Genomic DNA, 24,555 nt, shown 5'->3' with positions numbered 1-24,555 from the left:
AATCCAGAGGTTGCTGTCAGTAATTATACGCTTCTCCAGAGTGTGCACTATTCATGTCCCTCCAGACTGTAACCATTGGGAAATCTGTGAATTGATGAGAACTTCCATTCTTATGCTGTTAGTCTTACTATAGAATAAATAAAAAGAGCGAAGACCAAAGTACGGAAAGTCCTCATCAGGGAACTCCTCTTTGCTGAGGATGCTGCTTTAACATCTCACACTGTAGACTGCCTGCAGAGTCTCATCGACAGGTTTGCGGCTGCCTGCAATGAATTTGCCCTAACCATCAGCCTCAAGAAAACGAACATCATGGGGCAGGATGTCAGAAATGCTCCATCCATCAATATCGGCGACCACGCTCTGGAAGTGGTTCAAGAGTTCACCTACCTAGGCTCAACTATCACCAGTAACCTGTCTCTAGATGCAGAATTCAACAAGCGCATGGGAAAGGCTTCTACTGCTATGTCCAGACTGGCCAAGAGAGTGTGGGAAAATGGCGCACTGACATGGAACACAAATGTCCGAGTGTATTAAGCCTGTGTCCTCAGTACCTTGCTCTATGGCAGCGAGGCCTGGACAACGTATGCCAGCCAAGAGCGAAGTCTCAATTCATTCCATCTTCGCTGCCTCCGGAGAATACTTGGCATCAGGTGGCAGGACCGTATCTCCAACACAGAAGTCCTCGAGGCGGCCAACATCCCCAGCTTGTACACACTACTGAGTCAGCGGCGCTTGAGATGGCTTGGCCATGTGAGCCGCATGGAAGATGGCAGGATCCCCAAAGACACATTGTACAGCGAGCTCGCCACTGGTATCAGACCCACTGGCCGTCCATGTCTCCGCTTTAAAGATGTCTGCAAACGTGACATGAAGTCCTGTGACATTGATCACAAGTCGTGGGAGTCAGTTGCCAGCGTTCGCCAGAGCTGGCGGGCAGCCATAAAGGTGGGGCTAAAGTGTGGCGAGTCGAAGAGAGTTAGCAGTTGGCAGGAAAAAAGACAGAGGCGCAAGGTGAGAGCCAACTGTGTAACAGCCCCGACAAACAAATTTTTCTGCAGCACCTGTGGAAGAGCCTGTCACTCTAGAATTGGCCTTTATAGCCACTCCAGGCGCTGCTCCACACACCACTGACCACCTCCAGGCGCTTATCCATTGTCTCTCGAGACAAGGAGGCCAAAGAAGAGAATAAATAAAAAGTTACATCTTGTTGAATGAGATGTAACTGGGTTTTTAATGGTGTACTAACTTCATAACTACTGCTCAACACCCTCACTGGCTCTGAGAAGTTAATTTTATATTTGTGGAATGTCAAATTTTTCCATAATGATGAAAAAAAATCTTATATTTTTGAAATAATATTTTTTTTAAAGTCTTTATCTTTAGCTTCTATCTTAATCCAATCATAATCATGTATTTATCTGAAAAATTAAAAGTGAAGGATATTAGGTGCTTTTAATTTCCTGGTTTGCTGTGTGTAAATACTTAAGTGTGATTGGCTGCTGCCTGCTTACTGACATTGCTGCTGCTGCATACCAAGTGCTGGATTTAATGGACCCCCCAGAGATGGGCTAGGAGGCGGAGGCCCATACAATTGTGTGACAGGAGGCGGAGGGGCCAAGGGCCTGCCGCCTTCCCACCACATTGCAATCAAATCCTTGGTGAGATAGGCCGACAATGGCTCGCCCAGACTCCAACTGAGGCCCTTAAGAGGCCTATTATCAGCCACTTAAGTGCCTCTTTCCCCACCGCTGGAATTAATCCTGCAGCAGGGGAGCATCCGCCACAAGGGAGGTCATCCAGTAAAACGAGGCGACCTCCCTGCATGCTTGGGGGGGGGGGATGCTATCCTCCATGGGAAATCTGTTGCCCACAGAGGTCCCCAGCAGAAAATAACCCACCTGCCTGAACCCCCCTCCCCATTTTTTTTTTTTGTTTTTTTTTATCGAACCCCCGTACTGTACCTGTCCTGGGAGTATTTGATGGAGACAGTTTAGAGGGAGCTTTACTCTGTATCTAACCCTTTTTTTAATCTTTTTTTAAAATATTTTTCCTGTTGAGGGGGACCCCCCTCCCCATGTAGTCAATGCCCATCGCCAGGGCCTGACAAACTTAGCCCGGCGACCCCACCGCACTTGCCTTGGGTCCGGGTTTCCAGCGCTGGGCCTGGTTCCAAAGCCTCCTGCAGTACCAGCAGCGACCACCACTCCCAGTGGCGCAGCCAATACTATTGAGCTGCCAGCGCTCGGATTGGCCAACAGCTCTTGGAGGCAGGATCTCTGTCTTTAAAAGGCCAGGGATCTTGGTGCAGGGCACTTAAGAGCCCGGGTGCTTTTAAATAGAGCTAGTGGGCGGGGGTTCCCACTGCATTTTTTGGCCCAGTGTTGGGAGCCCCTCTATTTCCACTAAATCCTGCCCCAAGAGATCCACTTGACTTAGAGCCACTGAGTCATTTATGGCACAGCAGGAGGCAATTTGGCCCATTGACTTGGTGTCACCTTTAAACTGCCGTTGGGAGAGATGTGAACCGTGCGACAGAGATCGCCAGATCTTTGTGGGCAGTTTTCTTTGAGGCCAGCGGCGAGCACAGTTGCTTCACCGCTGATCACAAATTCCGGACCACAGGTACTGAAACCTCCAGAAACACACCCAACCAGAGATGACAATCCTAAAATTCCCCCTATATTTCCCAGTGTATGCCTTCATTCAGGATTTGTCTTGCGTGGCACTGCTGGGGCGACCACAGCTTTTTTTTTTGTTGAAGCCAACTTTTTGCTGGTTTGTGGAGAACACACTCACTGATGCATTAACCATTGTGCTCTAATTGTACAGGGTTTTTACTCCGTTTGACCTGCCGTTGTTTTGAGATATCTGCACGATTTACAAACAGCAGAGGGGTTTACTGTGTGAATGTGTGTGTGGTTCCTCGCTCCCAATAATATGAAGCGATTCGAGGTTTCGGCTTCTTTTGCCTTGTATAAAGTGCGGAAGCTGCTGCTTTTGCCTGTGGCTCTGCGTTGCTCCATAGTAGCAGCGGAGACACGTGTCAGCAGTGAACTGGGGGACTGAAAGGAACTGGCAATTGCTACTTTGTTCCCTTGTGCAAATTCTATCCCTCCTTGGCTACTTTGTACATCCGCGTTACTTGCTGGGAAACAGTCGTCAACGGAAGCAATCCCAGTTTAAAGGCATACGCACTTAATCTCATTGGCAGGCGTCTTTCTGTAGTTTTTAAAAACATGGAGCCTGCAATCAAGTTAAAGCCTGGTACGGTTTGTGTTTTGGCAAAGTTTTAAGTTTATGCTCACGTGTATTGCTATTAAATTATTCTTTTAAAAATAAATTATGTTGTAGCATACTTTTACAGCTGACCTCTGTAACCTCCTCCAGCCCATCAACCCCTTCAAGATCTCTGCACTCCTCCAGTTCTGACCTCTTGCGCATCCCTGACTTTCATCGCGCCACCGTTGGCGGCTGTACCCTCAGCGGTTTTGGTTCCAAGCTCTGGAATCCCCTCTCTTAAACCTTTCCATCTCTTTCACTTCCGTTAAACTGCTGCATAAAATCTGATTCTTCCCTGTCCCAATATTCTGCTGAAGGGTCACTGACCTGAAATGTTAACTCTGCTTCTCTCTCCACAGATGCTGCCAGATGCTGAGTATTTCCAGCATTTCTTGTTTTTATTTCAGATTTCCAGCATCTGCAGTATTTTGCTTTTATTCCAATATTTCCTTTATTTGGCACGTGTAAAATGTTGTCCGGTAACACTGCCATGAAGGGCCTTGGGGCATTTTACTCCATTTAAAGGTGCTATATCAATGTAAGTTACTGATCATTGCACATTGAATTAATGACAGTTGAAATTAGTAACAATATTGGTTAATTTTCAGCTTTGGATGCAATTGAGTGTAAATTGCACTTAAGATTGTGTTGAGTAGGTTGCAGTTCAGTTTTCCAGTAAAATATGTTTGCATAAATATGTAAAATCTTCCATGAACCAGTGCAATGAGGCAGAGTAATAGAAAATAATTTTTTTGCATTAAAAATATTCAACCATTTAAGAACATAAGTTTGGCCGGCACAGACACGATGGGCCGAAGGGCCTGTTTCTGTGCTGTATAACTCTATGACAATCCAAGGTGTAGTTTTACTATTACAGGTGAAACTGGGTTCATCACAAAATATGTGAATCATTTTTATTAAGGGTGCCTAGTCCTCCTCCTGTAAGTAATCTGATTTTAAATTACTGAAAATGACTTTAGAAACTATGCAGAACTATCTACAAGTTTCATTGGTATACACTAGTAAGTTTCTTAGTAAATTAAAGATTTTTAATAGTTAAATGCTTTTAAAAGATGCCTGTATAAGCTCAATTTGGCAACAAGTTGGCAGATGAAATATAAAGTGGGGAAGTGTGAGGTTATTCACTTTGGTAGTAAGAACAGAAAAACAGAACTTTTTTTAAAAGGCATGAAACTTCTAAATGTTGATGCTGAGAGAGACTTGGATGTACTCATACAAGGAACACAGAATGTTAGCATCCAGGTACTGCAAGCAATTCGGAAGGCAAATGGCATGTTGGCCTTTATTGCAAGGGGATTGGAGTACAAGAAAAAGGAAGTTTTGCTAAAATTGCTTTGGTGAGACCACACCTGGAGCACGGTGTGCAGTTTTGGTCTCCATATTTAAGGAAGGATATACTTGCCTTGCCTGGGATGAGAGGGTTGTCCTATGAGAGGTGGACTAAATTGGACTGATGCTCTCTGGAATTTAGAAGAATGAGAGGTGATTGCATTGAAATATACAAGATTCTGGAGGGTCTGAATTCTGATGAAAGGTCATCAACCTGAAACGTTAACTCTGTTTCGTTCTCCACAAATGCTGCTGAACACTTCCAGCACTTTCTGTTTTTATTTAAGATTCTGAAGGGGATTGACAGGGTAGACACTGTGAGCTTGTTTCTCCTGGCTAAGAAATCTAGTACATGGGAGTACAATTTCAGGTTAAAGGTTCGATCGTTTAGGCATGCGATGAGGATAAATTTCTTCAGAAGGTTGTGAATCTTTGGGATTCTCTATCGTAGAGGGTTGTGGATGCTCCATTGTTGAGTATATTTAAGGCTGAGGTAGACAGATTTTTGGTCTCTCAGGGAATCGAGGGTTAGCGGGCAGGAAAGTGGAGTTGATGCAGAAGATCAGCCTTGATTGTACTGAATGGCAGAGCAGACTTGAGGCTGTATGGTCTACTCCTGCACCTATTTCTTATGTTCTTTTGAACTGGTGCAATCTGCGGAAACTCGCTTTCCTCGTTATTTCGATTTAGGTCCTTGGCCAGTTTTGTGTGTGGTGTCTTCAGGCAAAATGTTTTTTTTTACCAAGGGTTGAAAACTGCTGAAACTCAATTTATGCTTGATGTAACTGATGTTGAAAATTTCCTGATCCTTTGCACTGGTTCGGCAGATTTCACCCATATTGTGCTGATAAAACTAGTTGAAAATTTACCCTGCTTTCTGTAAAGTCTTGCAGTGTAGGTTATGCCTTTGGTAATTTTGTTTTTAAAATAATAATGGGCAAGTGCCAATTAAACTATTCTGCTGGAGCCAATTCTCTCAAAGGCAATAATATCTTTATTACAATTAGTTTTTTGTAACTTTAATTCTGTTTGTAACTACACCAAATTTCCTTCAAATACTTTCCACTTTTCTGCCAGTGATTGTGTTCCAATTTAACTTTTATAATTTACTTTGTATTTTTTTTTAAAGTCTGCTACTTTAAACTCCACTATCGTTGTGTCATTGACTTTTTACACATGTCCTCCTGATTACTTGAGTCTTAATGATATGATCAGTAAACTCTTCGATATTCAGTGTCATACCTGGATCATTACTGAAGTCTAGTTGCAGACCAGTTGCTGACTATATGAAGACACATCTTTATAAATCACTGGTTAGACCTCAATTGGAGTATTAGACACTTCCAGACACCACACTTTAGGAAGGATGTCAAGGCCTTAGAGAGGGCGCAAAGGAGATTTACTAGAATGGTACTAGGGATGAGGGACATCAGTTCTGTGGCGAGTCTAGAGAAGTTTTGATTGTTCGAACAGCAGAGATGGTTAAGGAAAGATTTGATAGAGCTGTTCAAAATTATGAGGGATTTTGCTAGGGTAAATAAGGAGAAATTGTTTTCACTAGCAGGAAGGTCAATAAACAGAGGACACAGGTTTAAGACGATTGGCAAAAGAACCAGGAGCGAGATGAGAATTTTTTTTTGCAGTAAATTGTTGTGATCTGGAATGCACTGGCTAAAAGAATGGTGGAAGCATATCCAGTAGTAACTTTCAAAAGGGAATTGGATAAATAATTGAAAAGGGAAAAAAATGCAAGGCTCTGGGTGTGGAACAGGGGAGTGGGATTAATTGGATAGCTCTTTAACAGTGCTGACAGAGGTGAAGTGGACCGAATGGCCTCCTATGCTGTATATTGGTGGTTTGAGAAATGTAGTTAGAAAGCAGTTCTGGACTGTGAGCTCATCTATAGTTTTTGTTCTCTACTGTTTTCCTTCTCAACATCTGGGTAATATTTTTGAAACCTTATACTTTTGCTCGTTAAGCTTAATTCTCAATAGGACAGCCCACAGTTGCCAGTAACCTTGGTGCTAACTCAGTACACCTTGCTGGTGAATAGCACAAAACAAACAATGTTTATTTTTGCATCTGTACTCTACCTGTATAAAGAGAGCACATGCGGGAGATGAGTGACTTTTAAAAACTAAGCCCTCGAATCATAGCTGTTATACTTTATTCATGGTTTATTCAGGTGGTTTGTTTTGTGTAAGCCACTGGTGCCTAATGCATGTCTGCTTTTTACCTAAGAGTTAAAAAGAGTTTGCGATTTATAGTGTTACGACCAGGTGAGAAAGGTGTCTGGGGGTCCTGCTCAGCCTTCACCTGGTCTTACTGTAACAGGGTTTGATTTTAAACACCCTGTGTTTTTAGCTCCCCCTTGGTGAATCCTTGTTCACCACTTTCCAATTATAAGGTAAAGAAACCAGCACAAACAGGCTTTCTTAGGTTTAAAGAAGAAAAGTTGAAATTTATTAAACTTAAACTCTAATTTGGTTGCGCCTATGGATACATGACGTGCTCACGCTAGCATGAATACGTGATGCACACACGCAAATAGAGACAGAAAAGAGCTGAAGAAAAATCAAGTGGAAAAGTTTGAGACAGTATCTGAAGAGTTTTTGTTACAGTTCTTTGAGATCACTGTAGAGTCCTTAATTGTAGGTAGTTCTTGCTTTTTGTTGGGGCCCAGTATTCTTCTTAAACCTTGTTTGCTGTAGGAGACTTTTCTCTTTTAGGGTTCATGTGGATTCAGAGGCTTGTGAGAAAAAGATGGGAGCAGACAGGAGAGATCTTCTCAGTCCAGGAGCAAACAGACTTTGAGTTCAAACTGTTCGTACAATTCAGAAAAGCCCAGGTTGCCAAGCAGGTTAGTCATGTGACTAACTGGCCTGACCATGTCTTGGATTGTATCACCTTAGCAGTCTCTGGAATGACCCTGTTACACACAATACCTGGTGATCAAGGTCTATTGTGGGTTGAATGTGTCAGGGAATGGTCCTTTGTCCTTCCAATCACTATCTGTTAATATGCAAATGTCTTTTCCAGCCACAGCTGATCTGTTTAACAAGTCCTTTCTTCAATCCAGTAACAGTTTGAAATCAATGTTCATGACAACATTAATGTGCCTCATTCTTGGCAGGTGGGGGCCTAGCATGACAATAGATATAATCTGAACAGAGTTTCAATCATGCCTTTGTGTTAATTCTCTGCATCTGGATAATAATGGATCTCGTGGATTTGCATTACATGGATCCTAGCCTCGTTCCTCCTCTTCCTCACAAAGCTGCAGCACCAAAATGCCCCGATACATCTCAAAGTTACAACTAACCTGTGTATCTTACCGACATTCACTTTAAAAAAAAATTAATTGCAAATTTTTTACTTTGCCGTAAGGTTTCTGATGCCAAAGTACTTGTTTCTGCCAACAGAGTTGGCAGCAGCAACGCCTGCCAGGTGTCACTTGGTAACTGGTAAGAGGCATCTGTTGAGGTGCAAAAGTAGACTGTCACCTGTGCACAGAAAGAGCAGGCTTCGCACTGCCCTCCCCAACAACCTTCCCAGAAAACCCTAAACAGATGGCGAATTCAGCAGGTGGAGAATATCAACCTGAGAAAGTGTATTAGTGCATAAACTTATTATACAAGCAACAATCACTTTTCAAGCTGTCCTTTTTAAAGATATCCAAATTTTACGAAGTGAGATGGAAAATTTCAAACACAAGTCTTGACAAATTTTGCTGACGTGCACCTAATTGTAAATTCATTCTAGTAACCGAATGAGATGCTAACATCAGAGCATAAAATTGGGCAGTGATTTTGTGAGCACTGCACATTTGGGGATCTTTTGATAATTTGAAAAGAACAAAATATTTTACCTATCAGTGGATCCTGTTTCAGATTCAATTTTTGTTTAAACTTTTAAGATTGTCTCATAAAGATATGGCGTATTCTGAAGGGTGTAGAATTTTGAAAGTCAAATGTGTCATCCACCTCATTTGTTCTGTCTTGTTTCCCTGAGGTATAATAGCTCTGTTGAATGTTTTTGTACAGCAGTAAAAGTGCTGAATGTTGATGACTACTCAAAGCGTTGCCTCAATTGAACATTTTTTTAAATGCAGGCATTATAGCTTCATACTGCAGTTAGTGGTCCGATTTCATTTTTTTAATTTACTAAAAACTGCTTGACAAATTGGTGCAATAAATCTTGCCTAAACAATTTTGAGATGTGGGACAGAAAGGAGATAATTATTGAATGATACTCATTTCAAAAAGATTTAAATGTTCTAAAAAATCTTTACTAGACATGTAGGTAACACATAAGATTATTACACTCAGACTTTCTAATGAAGCCAGTGATATATCTGAAGATCATGAATGCTAAGATGCAGTATTTGAAAGACATGCCATAATTATGGAGCCAGGTAATATAGTTATTTTATTCCAACAACTTAATAACTGATCAACAAGAACAAAATTTCTGCATTCAGATGTGAATTTCTTGCATGTGTATAAATATAAAAAAGTGTGAATTAAATGTGTTGACTGATGATACCAGTTGGTGGATCTGACATTGCCGGTAGTGTTTCTTATGTTTGTCAATGCAAGCAATAATGAGATGTGAACCTTTATGCATCTGATATCTCAGCATTGTGTATTCATAAAGAATACTTGTGGACTTGCATTCAATCAAGGGGTTTAGATGATGGCATGTTGTGTGAGTATGAAGCTCCTAGAAATATAAATTGCCGTGGTATGTGAGCATCTCAGAAATTCTGGAAATGATTTGCAGCCTTTGACTCCCTTCATTGGACCTGTGGTTTTACATAAAATATGTGATGGAGGAGGAAAAAGGATCGAACTTTGGTGGAATGGTGCAGGGAGAGAGTCCAATGGTTACAAAAGTTTTTAAATAAAGGATGGTCATATCTACAGAGTAGAAAACTAACATAATCAGAGAGTGTAAGAAGGGTGTTTTATTTAGGATTTTGAAATTGCATAGCTGGAAAGATTGTGATGAGTAGAAAATGTTTAAAAAGACGTCCTAATCAGGGACCAAATTGTTTTTTGTAACCATATGAAAAATGGCTGTGTTTATTTCTGAAACTAATAAACAGTCAAAATTCCATCTACAAGTGTAGAGCAGATTATGAAACAATTATGTAAGTCATAATATTTACCTGCTGCTTGTATTTACATTTTGCCTCCTCTCTGGAGGAGAGTACACAAATCCTTCATGTAGTGATTGTTGACCATCTTGTTCCTACCAATGATCAGCATAAGGCAGTTGTAATTCTGAAATGACATTTCAGACCCTGAGATTCTTTTTTAATCAATTCTTCCTAGGTGTCTCTAAGTGGGATATTCGCCAGAAGGTTTGGGATTATATGGAAGAAAACAATTTGGCAAACTTCCCAAGACCAGTTCATCACAGAATTCCTAATTTCAAGGTAAAAGCACTTTGAAGCCTCTACAGCTTTATATTTAATAACTCTTATATATTTGCCTCTTAAATTTCAAGTTCTCATGTCAAATTCATTCTGGGAAAATCATCAGCAAACCTCATTTGATGAATTCACAACCTTTAGCAGACTGAACCTGTATCTCCCAGTTAGTGTTACCTGAGGCATTATGTAACTGATTTAATAAATGATCATAAGATTTTGACAAATGCTGAAAATCTAGGGCCTACTAGCAATATTCAGTTGAGTTCTTGGATTGGTACAATACTATTTGTTAACACAACCTACATGTAAAAGAACTGTTAGTATTAACAGTTTTTAATCAACAATCTTTACTTTTAAATTTTAAGTGAGGACTCCATATCTACTATTGAGACAATTTCTGCCTTGGTTTACTATAAGTAGTACTTGAAGCTATCCTGCCCTACAACAATGATTTTCTTTTTCACACCATTCTCCCCATTCTACTGTTCTGTAAAATAATCAATTATAATTGCAAACTTTCTTAATGTAAAATCTGCAGTATTAAGCCATCATTGTCTTTGATGCATTTCAAAATGAGGTAACAGAATCATTGATAAGAATAGAATTGGCCCTAGGTAAAAGTATGGAAATAAAAAGCTGGCAACAATAAAGAAAAAAGTGACTGAAATTATGGGATTTATGTAAAAGTTTAATTGGTTCACAAATGTCTTTTAGGGAAGGAGATCTGCTGTTTGTACCTGGTGTGGCTCCAGTCACACACCAAATAGGTTAACTCTTAACTGCCCTCTGAAATGGTGGAGCAAGCTACTCTGTTTTATCAAGCTGCAGCAAAGAATAACAAGGCTTTAAGAAGGTCCCCAGCTCACCTTCTCAGGGCAACCAAGAAATTGATAAAGAAAGAGAGAATAGAATATGAATGCAAACTAGCAAGAAATGTAAATACAGATTGTAAAAGCTTCTATAGGCATGTAAAAAGGATAAACATTAGCAAAGACAGATGTGGGTCCATTACAGGCAGAGACAGGAGAATTTACAATGGAAAATAGAGAAATGGCAGAGAAGCTAAATATTTACTTTTTGCCTGTCTTCACAGAGGAAGATACAGGAAGTCTCCCTGAAATAATTGTGATCCAAGGGTCGAATGAGAATGAGGAACTGAAAGAGATTAGGATTAGTAAAAAAGTAGTATTGGAGAAATTAATCGACTGAAAGTTGACAAATATCTGGCACCCAATGATCTTCACCCTAGACAAATGGACAAATGCGGGTTAATTAAGTAAAGTGATTTCTTAAGGGAAAATCATGTTTAACTAACTTGCTGGAGTTTTTTGCGGAGGTAACATATGTAGGTGTGGGAAAAATTTAGATGGATGCACCAATGTTTTCTTTCCCCTTCTAACCTATGTTAGGATCATACTTTCAGGAATTTAGAGATACTGATGATCAGAGAAAATAAATAACTGATAATATAATTGATTTATCAAGATGTAGATAATCACAATAAATATTTTTTTTTCAATTGCACAGAGTCTGGATGCATTTATAGAATTTGTATTGAGTTATTACAATAATATGCAATATTAGATCAGAATTTCTGTTAGACTGTGAGGTATTCAGATTGGCAATTCAAAAAATAATTCTTAACATTATGCCATAAGTGTTCAACAAAACATAATTTCTTGCATCACTGTTTTCATAATAAGGATTTAGGTTATCAATCAAGGTTTTTTAAAAAAAAAACCAACCTTTTTAGTGACATTCTGTGAGTGAAAATAAAACAAAAAATTGAGTCATCGCAGCATAACCAACCACAATCAAATTTTGGGAGTGAACATTAAATATATCCCTTGCAGCTGCTTACAGAAACTGAGTGGGTGCTGAAAGCCCTGCTGATCTCTTTGGCCTTTACAGCCTGTGTTTTGCCCATACAGAGTCAGGCAGGTTCCACATATGTAGGCAGTCTCTTATTCTAGCCATGCTGTTATCTTTGTTTTCATTTAATCAATTTTGTACTTGCGAGGGATGTCAGTGCTTACGACTAGAACATTTTCTTGCTCCCAATTTGGTAATTTAGCACTGGGTCATTTGTGTTGTACAAAAGAGCAAGGAAAGGAGTGAAAGCGAGAGGCTCTTGCATAAAATAACTGAGCAGTGTCATCACTAACTAGCTCCGCTGACTGTTTACTTTCTTGCGTCATAGCATTCTGGATTCCAGCACATAGCAGAGGTTAGTTTGAGAAGATTTGGAAGATCAGTTTTATTATTTTTGTTGTGAGTTGTGCTTGTCCTGGTGATTTTAGTGTGGGAGAATGAAACCCTTGGCATCTCAGTTACTGAGTGTCAGTGTTGGCATCAAAGACTCTCAGATCTCATGCATAGTGCAGTTAGGTCCAGAAAACTGCTTCTAATTTGCCTTAAACATGTGCTTCAAGACTAGCACTTGTACTGCATTAGTGTGATAGTCATTTCCCACACCAGCTATCCAGTGGTCTTTTTGAGTAGATTGACTGCTTAATGCTGAATTGAGCACTTCTGTGTTGCAAACCCATTGAGACTGCGTTCCAAGTGGGATCTTTGCAGTGAACAAATAGGAGACTTTCAGCTCATCTATCTGGGTTGGATTACAAGAAGTCTTAGACATGAAGTGTTTGTGAATAATCCACCGTACCACCCAGTCTTGCTTTATGCTTTATCTTGTACAAAGGATTACATTTTGGTAATGTTCCTTTTTTTGTTTTCTAAAGTGTCCTTCTATGCACTTTTCAAGAGTGCAAGAAATGCTTTTTCAACTAATTTTATTCTGAAAGTATTGTTCACAAGTGGAAAAATTAAGTGTGTGGGTGCTCCAGTTTTATTGCATTATTCTCAGTGTTCAAATACCGCAGTGAAATATAACCCCTTGTGTAATCTAGATTTTTTTAGGACGTACTGGGAAGGGAGATTTATGTGGGTAAAAAGGTTAATGCACTGTAAGGGAGGACGAAGAGTTTAAAATGTGGGGGAAATAAAGATATAATAAACCATGTCTGTTTCCGGTGGTTATTTTTAATTGTAATTCGTCACATCTTCTGGAAATAGGGGGCTGCCCGGGCTGCAGAAAATTTACCAAATCTGCAAGAGTTCAAAAACGCAAGGATTATCAAAGTAAATCCCGACAAGCCACAGGAAAATGTCCGTTTGCTCACGCTAGAAGTAAGTCTTTGTTTGTTATTGTCACTGCAGGGTGCACATGATGCCTGTAACAAAATCAAAAACCTAGATTGTTTCATCAAGATGAGGGAGGTGAAGGTGGATCCTGACAAGCCACTAGAAGGAGTCCGTTTAGCTACACTCCAGGTAAAAGGTTATTTAGAGCCAAGCACTTAAACACAGTAGTTTCAAATTAAACCTCCTGAATTGAGAAGCTTTTTTTGTTCAAGAGAGACAGATGATTATTTAGAAAAGCTTTAATTTACAATTGCTACCACTTTGATATTTCCAATGTGAATATCTATGAATGCCAACCTGTTTCAATAAAATGATGATAGCAATAGCTATTATTATAACTCTTCATCATTGCCCTCTACTCCTTGTACCATTTCTGAAATGAGGCAAATTCTCAAACGTTTTCTATTTCTTCAATAAACCAGAAAGCCGTAGAGGTTGAAATTGGAAATCCATGATGCAGGATATCATGGGCGCAAACTGACAGTCATTTGAATAGTCTTGATGATTGTCCGACAGACGCTGAATTAAGTGCGGGTGTTGATGATTTTAAGTGATAGTCTTATCATTCAAAACCACCATGCAACCTCTTCAGATACCCTAGTAATTGAGATTTTAATAAAAGCTGTGCTGTATCTGCAGAAATTCATGAAATAGCTCTTTGAGATGGCTTGTTTGTAAAAAAAAAAACATTGGGCTGGATTTTACCTTAGGCAGACGGGAATTTGCCACCAATGTAAAAGTTGGTGGCAAACCCACTTCTGCCTAGCCCGGGGATCCGTCCCGCATTTTACGGGTCCCCGGGCTTTAATTGTCTCGAGGTGGGACTTCCATCCACTTGACAGAGGAAGTTCTGCCTCAGTGAGCTGCCAGCCAATCAGCGGGCCAGCAGCTCTTAGTCCCAGCAGCGCCACCGGGAGCGGTGGCCACTGCTGGGACTGCAGCCCAGCGGACGACATGGAACCAGGAGGGAAAGTAAGTTGGGCATGCCTCTCCAGGGAGTTCATCGTGCCCAGGTGAGGCTAGGGTAGTCGTTTGGGGGGAGGGGGCGGGCGTCTTGGGTCCCAGGGGTGGGTTGGGAGGCGGGGGCGGCCCTCAATCGGGCACCTGTGCCTGACTGCCATGGTCCCCCCCCCCCACCCCCCCGGCGCTCGGAAAGGCCAGCAGTTATCGCTGGGCGGCCTTTCACATCCCCAGCACGCCCGCTTGCCATGGGTAAAATACCCGTGGAGGTGGGCGAGGGCCCTTAAGTGGCCGTGATTGACCTCGGGTGGGCGGACCGTTTTCCTACCCACCCGACTGCCATAAAGTTGACAGGAGGCGGGAGTGGGGTGGGTAGGTTTCCCGAAGCCTCCCGCTCAATTTTTCGGCGCCCCCACGCTAACATCCGACCCACTAGGGAGGCGTAAAATTCAGTCCATTGTGTCATATAGACCAAGAAGCTTTTATGTTCCGTCCTCAGTCCACGCCGTGTTAGTTCGTATATCAGTAAAGGGGAGGAATTATGATTCACCACTCTTCCTCTTGGGGGGTGGGTGGGGGAGGGGGGGAGGTGGCGGTGAACAGCCAACGTTTCCTTTCCTGATTCCAGTGACCCTTCCTGGAAATATGCATGTACAAATGCCTCATAAGATGGAATCAGGCTTGGGTGTGATGTCCCCATGATCCAACATTTGGAAGACACACGCATGAATACTAACCTCCTGGAACTAAGGTCAGCAGCTCTGGAGGGAAGAGGGGGGAAGACTCGGGGTGGTGGGTTGCTGATGGTAGTGGTTAGAAATACCTTTTGTTGGAAGTCAAATGGAACTGAAAATTATTCTCATTAATAAAAGTATCGTGAATAGAAAAAATGATTTTATGGTAAAATCCCACTGTAAATCAGTGATTTTAAAAATAGCTTTATTTTCATTGATAGTCATCTTGTGAATTTCAGAATTTTTCTGAAACACTTCATGCAATGCTATGCATTGAGCAAAGGGGAAATGTTACTTTAAAAAAAAAAATTACAAACATACAGGGCTGGATTTTACCAGCCCCCCGACGTTGGGGGTTGTGGTGGGGGGGGCCCGGAAAATTCTGCCAGGAGAGACATGCCTCGATCCCTGTGCCGAGAAGGCCCCGCTGAATTTTACTGGTGGTGGCGAAGTCTTGGTGCAGCCCCCCCACTGCCGAGCGGTGGGGGTCTTCATTTGCGTTGCAAAATGTATTCAAATAAATAAAATAAACCTACCTAGACTGGGTGGCCATCCCATGCCAATATTCCGGCAGATGGCCGGAAGTCCCGTGCCTTCGGATCCCCGTTTGGGGAACCAAGCCGAGACACTGGTGGGGAGGGTGGAGGAGTGTAATTCTCAGGGAGGCAGATGGGGAGGAATGGGGAACAGTCTTTTGATTTTGCAGGGGGGGAATGGTGGGAAGGGGTTAAAGTTTAAAGTTAATAAAGGTCGGGGAGGGAAAGTTCAGTATCTGCACAAAAGTTTTAGAGGGTTGGGGGGAATGGGCATGTAATAAATCGATGCTTCCATGGGGGTGTAAATGAGGAGAGTAAAAATGTTACTCCAGGTGTAACTTTAATTTTGAACTTATGTTCCTTTTAAAAATGCAAATGCTAGTGAAGGACTTTAAAAAGCCCAGACGCCATTGCTGGGTATGGAGTGGCAGCCCCCCATGACGTCATCGGGGGCGGCCGCTCCCCGCTTTCCATTTAAATGAGCCCCCGCGCAAAATATCGCGGGGTATCAGTGGCGACCACTGCACGCGGGCGGACCGCTGACTGCAAAGCACTTCGCCGTGAGTTGCAGCCGCTATTAAAATCCAGTCCACATAGTCTATTCTAAAAGTATAATAACTTGTGTTTGGCTCAGTTGATAGCACACTTGACTCTGAAGGTTGTGGGTTCAAGTTCTACACAAGGATTTGATCACATTAACTTTGCAGTCTTGAGAGGGTGTTGTATCGTTGAAGGACGTTGGTTGAGACATTAACCTAAAAAGCAGCAGTTCACCCGGTGTCCTGGTTCAATTACCAGAGAATAGGTTGACTGGTCATTTGTGGCAATGCTGTGTGTGGAACGTTAGTTCAGAATGGCTCCCTCATTGAATTGCAGAACAAAATTCAATGGGCTAAAAATTTGATAAGGCCCATTAATGAGTGAAGGAATCATGATGTGTGATTACCCTGCACCCGTTGAAAGTAATGTGCTTCCTGCTCATTTTCATGATAGAGGCGTGCAGCTGCTGTTTGGCTGCACGCTCAGCAGGGGGCCTAGTTTGTGTGAGACTAGCACCAATTAAAGCTAGCCTGCACTACTTAAAGCCAGCCTGCACCTCCTTTAAAAGGGCAGTGCATTCACACTGCAGCAGTTCATTCAACTGATTAAGAAACACATTTAGGAGCATGAAGAAATCTGAGTAATGGCACTGCAGGCCAGAGAAAGGGCTCCTAGGTTCTCCAGATGCTTAGGTGTTCTATCTGCAAGGATCCTGGAGGCCCTCCAGATAGACATTGCGAAGGCAATGGGAACAGAGAGCCACTGAGCTCAATGCCAGGGATCTGGTGCCGAGGACCTGGTCACAAGTGCTGAAGAAGTTCACTGGCTTCACGTGAGTGGTCAAGGTCAGTGAATGCATCTTCAAATGCCATTTCCCAATAACTGCACCACCAACTTTCTACACTGTTGAATGCAGCACACCCCCAATCACTGAACTATCAACAGGCTCTAGCAATCAGGGCACATGCCTAACATTCATATGCTGCATTTCACTCTCGCACACCTAGCACTGTTGCAAGCCTCACACCCATATCTCAAAGCTCGCACTCACTGACAGCTATTCAGCTATAACAGGCACATCACCCAAACACATAATCGCACATTCATTGACAGCTCTCTCTGTCTCTCTCACTTTCTCTCTGTGTCTCTCTCTCTCTGTGTCTCTCTCTCTCTGTGTGTCTCTCTCTCTCTGTGTCTCTCTCTCTCTCTGTGTCTCTCTCTCTCTCTGTGTCTCTCTCTCTCTCTGTGTCTCTCTCTCTCTCTGTGTCTCTCTCTCTCTCTCTCTGTGTCTCTCTCTCTCTCTCGCTGTGTCTCTCTCTCTCTCTCTCGCTGTGTCTCCCTCTCTCTCTCTCGCTGTCTCCCTCTCTCTCTCTCGCTGTCTCCCTCTCTCTCTCTCGCTGTCCCTCTCTCTCTCTCTCAGGACAAGCAGGAGGCAACAGAATGAACTGGCGTGGACAGGAATGGCTGCATGTCCTCATCCACTTGAAGGAGATGATAATCTGCATTATGGGTGCAGTAACAACAAAGCCCTTGGCCAGCATCACAGCTGCAATCATTGAGGATGTCCCTACCAATTCCACCTTCTCACATCTCAATTCCCCCTCATCCCACAATCTCCACTGCTGTACACACAGGCACCTCTTATTTTCCCACCTTCCCTGCCTGTAACCCTACCCTTGTGCCTTTCTCCTTTCAGTTTCAAGAATTGACTCTTGGAAAGTCAGCACTGGAAGAGTAAGAGTTAGAAGAGAACGACACTGAGGCAGAAGCAGCAGCATCATGCAATTTCACACTCAAAGCCACCAACTCATATAGTGACACAGTGCCCTAGAGGGTAGTACAGAGACAGGATTTGCATATGGTCAATCACAGAGTATGATGGAGCTCCAGCCAGGCCATGGGGAAAGGATAATGCATGTGCTAGCTCCCCAGAAGGCGAAGTCGCGCACGAGTACTGTTGCTGGGGACTCAGTTGAGGATTACGATGGGGTGCCGTACAGAAAAAGGCTGATGGGAGTGCACACAGGAATGCTTGGTGCATTGGCAGACATGGCAGAGAGCTGGTTGCCTCTGTCAAGGAGCATGGAGGAGTCTGGCTCCTGGCTTAGGTGCAAGTAGCAGAAGTGCTTCCTGAAGACTCTAGGTGGGTACAGCCTCCTGCTGAAAGCCCTCTCCTCCTCCCCCCTCTGTTAGCAGCTTCTCTTTGCTGCCTCTGCTCCATCTCCCTGTTATGCTGCAACCCAAGGGGAACTGCAATGATAATCCCCAAGACTGGGAGCAAGTGGTGTACCTTTCAGAAGCACAGAACTCCTTCACAGCATCCAGCACCACTCTTTGCTGACGAAACCAACATTTCACAACTCATCCAAGAATGCAGTACTTCCAGTAACTCTGCAACAGCAAGTAAATAGTCAAAAGCAGCTCACCTGCAAGTTGCATGCCAATTCCTTTAAATAGCACTGGTGGGAGGGGCGGGGGAGGTCCTCCATGCAGCTGTGCATGTTTAAGAAGGGGCGAGGTCCAAAATGATAAGTGGGGCATCAAATCAGTGTTACACACCGACTGACGTCACGATCTCCATACTTCCGCCGCATGCACGGAACGTTCATACTATCATCCTGAAAAAACATGATTGGTGTTGGCCGAGTCAGCCGTGGCCCTCTGCTGTTTTTCGTCACCACCTTTGCGTTTATGGAGCCAAATTTTTGTGGCCACTACATTTTAAAAGTCATTTATTGTGAAGAGCACATCATGAAAACATCAATTGCAAGTTTCTCTTCTTCCTTTGGAGTCCATCATACTGGCTTCACTATCAAATGAATAACATTTTAATTTCATGTTCAGGCAAACTAATATTACATCAGGTGAACTGTTTCCTCTGCAGAATATGATAAAAGCTTTATTGATATGAAAAGGTAGCAACTGGTTACTTTGTAGCTCAACAATTGGAGTAGGGCGCATTAAAACATCTTACAACTTGGGAGGTCATATACAGTAATTTATTGAAGTCAGCAATTTGACTGCTGCCAGACTGGATACTTGATTACTTGACCCCATAATAAAAATGGGCTCAGGCAAGGGAAGTATTTCAACATGAACTTAAGGAGAACCCAAGCTAGCTGCTTGTAGTCCTGACTTACTCCTCCACATTGCTTGCAGAGTATTTTTACTTTGTCCTTGGGCACATATCCAGGCTGTCTTAATGCCAAGATATCACTTGTGTGCACATATAGGTATAGTGCAGAGAATCACCTCTCAGTCTACCAGCACGGTTGTTATGGGGTGGCTGGCTGTTGGTTTCTGGGGACTGGTCACCTATATAATGCATGCTATGAATTAGCAGACTTGGGCAACTGTTTGGGGGAGGAGTGCCATTGGTAATAAACTGATAGTGCCTGGTTAGTCAGGTTCCAAGGAATGCTGCAGTGTGCTTTTAATATGTCAAAACGTCATACCTTGGATGTTTATACAAATGGAATGTAGAAGATGTTCAATTATTAAATCTAATGGGAGGAACCCACAAGGACCGAAGAAACAAAGTGTGAGCAGTTCAAATTTACAATTTATTGTACCCAAGTGTAATGGGGAGGTTATTAATATGCAATCCATGTCTTGGTTACTTAGATAAATAAAATGCTGCTATTTCAGAATGTATTTGAACAGATTTTAGATTTAAAGCCGTAATGTTACTGTTATGATGAATCACAAGCTTAAGTAGTAAAATCTGTCCCGATACCTATATTATTCATAAGAAGTTGAAAATTGCTCTGGAAAACAAAGCACACTCTGAATGCAGAATGTTCAGCCATTTCTTCTTGCGTATTGCATATGATTAAGTGCACAGAATGTTTATGTTCTGGGAAGTTTAAGTCTGTATTACAAATATTAGTGAGTTAACATAAGCAGTGTTGTGATATCTCTATCAGTTATCTGATAGTCCATTGCTATCACAAATCAGTACAACTCTGGTGTTTATTGCCTGTTTACTGTGGGTCAGTTTGACCCTGTTCATCCTTGTGCTTGCACATTAGAAGAACAAAGTTATGCAGGTGAGCCAATAATACATTGCTTTTTATATTCCCTGTTTTATTAATCACTAAGATATATTGCGTCGTAAAGAGTAAAAGACAAAAAGAAAGAGAAAAAATGTTTTTCTCTAAATTGGAAGGGAGTGCTGGATACAAACTGAGAGGCTCATGATGATCTGTAGCTGTCCAAAGGCATTCCACTTCCTATTCCTCATCTACTCTGCAGTGTTCTGTTGTCTGTCTACTCATTCAGCAACTGACTGGCAGCCACTGACTTTCCTCATAGCCAAACTATGTTGATAAAAGGAAGACTTGTATTTATATAGCGCCTTTCACAATTTTGGAACGTCACAAAGTGCTTTACAACCAATGAATTACTTTTGAAGTGTAGTCACTGTTGTAATGTAGGAAACGCAGCAGCCAATTTGTGCACAGCAAGCTCAAACAAATAGTAATGTGATACTGACCAGATAATGGACCAGATAATGTTTTAGTCATGTTGATTGAGGGATAAATATTGACCAGGACACCAGGGATAACTCCCCTGCTCTACTTCGAAATAGTGCCAACAAGCACTTACATCCACCTGAGAGAGAAGGTGACATCTTGGTTTAACGTCTCATTCGATAAATAGCACCTCCATCTGCACTGCACCCCCTCAGTACTGCACTGGAGTGTTCGCCTAGATTTTGGTGCTCAAGTCTCTGGAGTGGGACTTGACCCCCGACTCAGAGGAGAGAGTGCTACTAACTGAGTCCTGGTTGGCACTATATACACTGATGAATTGCTCCTTTTCCCCCATTGTCCTTTCTTAAGGATACTCCATTCTTTTCCAGCCAGTTGTTTGATTGTTCCCAGTTGCTGCTCCTTCCTGTTGCTCACCATTTTGGCTCCATTTTTCAGAGCTGGCCAGAGTGAATGATGGAACACGTGACCACAGACATGACTTTCAGTGACATGAGATAGCAGTGGTAACTAGCTCAGCTCTGTACTATACACAACACTACCAAAATATTTAAAATGCCAACAGGAATTATCTGATCGTTAAAACAGGGGCGAGAGGATGACAAAGCACACTGGAGCACCATTAAGCAGCAAAATGGAGTAATGGGCGGCAGGATTGATGTAACCGCAATCAACCTCTGCCAAGTTCCAGATCTCCGTAATATTACTATGGGAGGTGCTTGGCCTCCACTCCTTTCCATGGTTATGAAAAGAGATGTGAAGAAAGTTGGAGGGAGAGCCTCAGTGTACTGGACCAAGCCATGAACTGGCCATCCAATTGAAGAGCTGCATTAGTAGTCTTGGGAGTTTGTCAGCCGCAAGAGGTAGGTGGCTTATCAAATAGCACATGGACCGGAAAGGGGGAGAATAATAGAGACATTTTATACTTTCTCCTCTCCTCCACTGCTCCTCCAAAATAGGACCAGGGGACATGCATGTCAGTTTAGCAATAGATTATGTGAAATAAGCCATTAATGGCAAGGCAGTAGTATCTGTGCTTGTTGCCAATTATCAGGTCATTTGATCGTTTGCTATGTATATACTCCTCAAAAAATTTTGCCACTTTTGTGGCACTTGGGTTTAAAGAATTTTACTGAACTTTCTGAAACCTAACTTTTTTTACTTGTTGCCTCCCTTTTTCCGATAGCTTCCTTGCACCACAGACCCAAGGGGCAGGGTTTTGGGTTGGGACCCCGTGTTGGGGTCAAATGGGGGTCGTGACCTCACACTAGGCTGAATTTTATGGGCACCCGAGACGGGTTCTGAGATAGGGGACCCATAGAATTGTGAGGGGAGGCGGGAAGCGTAGGGTCTGTTGCCTCCCCGTTGCAACACAATTTTGTCAGGGGCGGGTAAGGCCGACAATGGCCTTCATGCTCAGAGGCCAATTGAGGCCCTTAAGCGGCCTATTAACAGGCATGTAAGGACCTCTTCTCCCCCGCCGCTGGCATTGAAGGCCTCCGTGGTGGGTTGGGGGGCAGGGGAGGTCCACAGGGCAATCTGTGGCCCAAGGAGGGGCCTTACCAGCAAACAAAACGCCTCCTGGCACCTCCTTCCCCCTGTACTCAACACCCACCCTGCAGCCTGAATCCCCCCCCCCCCACTTCCAAACTGGCCCAGGCGACCCCGCCTCACTTACCTGAAGTCTGGATCTCCAGCGCTGGGCCTGAAACAAGGCCTGTGCAGAACTGGCAGTGGCCACTCTCCCAGTGGCACTGCCAATACTACTGTGATTGGCCAGCAGCTCTTGGAGGTGGTATCCCCGTCTTTAAAGAGACGGGGAGATAGGGATCCTAGTGCCGGGCTGCTAATCGGCCGACGTCGTAGAATCGCTCCGGGGGTGGGGAGGGGCTCCAGCTGGCCGTGGCAGGAATCCCCCCCCCTCCTCCACTTTTTTTGGCCTGGTGCCGGGAGCCCCACCGTAGGAGACAGTCAGCCGGCAGTGATTTTCCCCAAATTGGCTAATTAAGGACGGCAGGAGGGCCAGTAGGTAGTCTCCAGCTTGGAAAGAACTGCAGCTTGCCTTTTTTCAGGCGAGAGAGAGAGAGAGCAGGCGCCTCCATCTCGAGGTATCCAGACAGCAACTTTTAAAACTTTGCAGATTAAAAATTGGCCACAGCTGCCATTCTGGAGGGAGAACCCCTCTACAGGGTGGCCTGTGGCCTCAGCTGTGGCCAGGCAGGCTGGGAGGGCCTCAAAGCCTGCCTGGAGCACTGGACTCCTGGTCTACTGCGGGAGGCCGCCTCCAGCCTGCTTCTGACAATTGGCCTTAATGGGCTATTTACTCACCTTAATTAACTTCCCGTCGCTTGTGGGCGGGTAGCCCTTCCGACTCCAATCCCACCTCCAGGAAAATAGCCGAGGGGCGGGATCGTGTCGAGAAACTAGTATGCTGGCCGGCAGTGCGAATTTTTGAGCCTGCCCACCTTCATTCTTGCCCCTATATGGGAGCAACAATTCTACACAAGGTTAAAATGTAGTTATCAAAAAGGTTTATCCAGTAAATCCCAAATACCATAGAGTATTACACACCGCACTGTTGGTGTACCTACACCCTAAGGACCACAGCAGTTCAAGAAGACAGCTCACCACCACCTTCTCAAGGGCTGTTATGGATGTGCAATAAATGCTGGCCTGGCCAGCGACGCCCACATCCCATGAGCGAATATTTTTTTAAAAATGGTTATAATTCCAGTAATTTTGAAATTCTTCTGGTAAAATAATCCATCAATATTTTAATAACATCCTCCCCCAAGGCACAAAAGTGGTTGCAAACATTTATTTCAATAAGGAAAATGCAATGCTCATGCCTCTTGTTAATGTAATGTTGCTGATTTAAATTGCCTGCAGCTTTTGAGGGCATTAAAGGACTGCTCCAAACAATCGTATTGTGACGTTACCAATCAAAACCAGACTTTGAACTCTGCTTTGGAACTTTCCTGAAGCTTCCTTCCTTCTAAAGTATCGCATGCATGGTTTGAACTTATGCTCATTGACTTGTAAAATGTCAGTGGATTGTGTTAATGGTTTGCCAGCGAGTTTTCCCATTGCTTCATGAAGAACAGTTGCAAGGAGGGTGATAGTATCTTAATGCTTTCAGTGTTTCTTAATCCCTTTAAGATATATATAGTTTTGCCTTATTTAAATTTGTACCCCTTCTGACCTTTCCCCCTCTCCCTACACACACCCAACACCCATCCTCCTGCACATACACATGGGAGCACACACTCACTTACAGAGCTTAATACCCACACACATACCTACAAACCCAGGCACAAACACACACTTGAAGAGTACATTTGCTGTTGGCATCCTCCAATGCAGAGCCTCACACACAGCAGCCCACAATATTTTTTTCTATTCGTTCATGGGAATGTGGGCGTCACTGGCCAGGCCAGCATTTATTGCCCATTCCTCATTTCCTTGAGAATGTGGTGGTGAGCTGCTTTCATGAAATGCTGCAGTCCATGTGGGGTAGGTACACCCAGAGTGCTGTTAGGAAGGGAGTTCCAGGATTTTGACCCAGCGACGGTGAAGGAACGGCGATATAGTTCCAAGTTAGGATGGTGCGTAACTTGGAGGGGAACTTACAGGTGATGGTGTTCCCATGCATTTGCTGCCCTTGTCCTTCTAGTTGGTAGAGGTTGCGGGTTTGGAAGGTGCTGTCTAAGGAGCCTTGGTGTGTCGCTACAGTGCATCTTGTAGATGGTACAAACTGCTGCAACTGTATCAATGGTAGAGGGCATGAATGTTTGTGGATGGGGTGCCAATCAAGCGGGCTGCTTAGTCCTGGATGGTGTCGAGCTTCTTGAGTGTTGTTGGAGCTGCACCATCCAGGCAAGTGGAGAGTATTCCATCACACTCCTGACTTGTGCCTTGCAGATGGTGGACAGGCTTTGGGAAGTCAGGAGGTGAGTTATTTGCCGTAGGATTCCTCGCCTGTGATCTGCTCTTGTAACCACGATATTTATATGGCTACT

General features: G+C 43.3%; 1 protein-coding gene across 10 annotated transcripts in view; it reads left to right on the top strand.

Moving 5' to 3' along the window:
- Positions 1-2,294: 2,294 nt before the first annotated feature.
- The window catches only part of mthfsd (methenyltetrahydrofolate synthetase domain containing), a 63,843-nt gene continuing 41,582 nt past the window's right edge, over positions 2,295-24,555 (top strand). For 2 of the 10 annotated variants that reach the window (XM_068049126.1, XM_068049120.1), the window contains exons 1-3: positions 2,295-3,264; positions 9,966-10,069; positions 13,289-13,402. In XM_068049126.1, coding sequence (XP_067905227.1) covers positions 3,237-3,264; positions 9,966-10,069; positions 13,289-13,402 — 246 coding nt within the window. In that variant the 5' untranslated portion in view covers positions 2,295-3,236. Of the gene's footprint in view, positions 3,265-3,638; positions 3,818-7,358; positions 7,490-9,965; positions 10,070-12,239; positions 12,294-13,144; positions 13,259-13,288; positions 13,403-24,555 lie in introns of those variants that run through there. The other 8 variants (XM_068049127.1, XM_068049121.1, XM_068049129.1 and 5 more) reach the window with 6 other exon arrangements.

Source organism: Heterodontus francisci, chromosome 17 (assembly GCF_036365525.1).
Source record: "Heterodontus francisci isolate sHetFra1 chromosome 17, sHetFra1.hap1, whole genome shotgun sequence".
Classification (NCBI taxonomy): domain Eukaryota; kingdom Metazoa; phylum Chordata; class Chondrichthyes; order Heterodontiformes; family Heterodontidae; genus Heterodontus; species Heterodontus francisci.
Note: the sequence above shows the minus strand (reverse complement) of the source record. Positions and strands in the feature narration are given on the sequence as shown.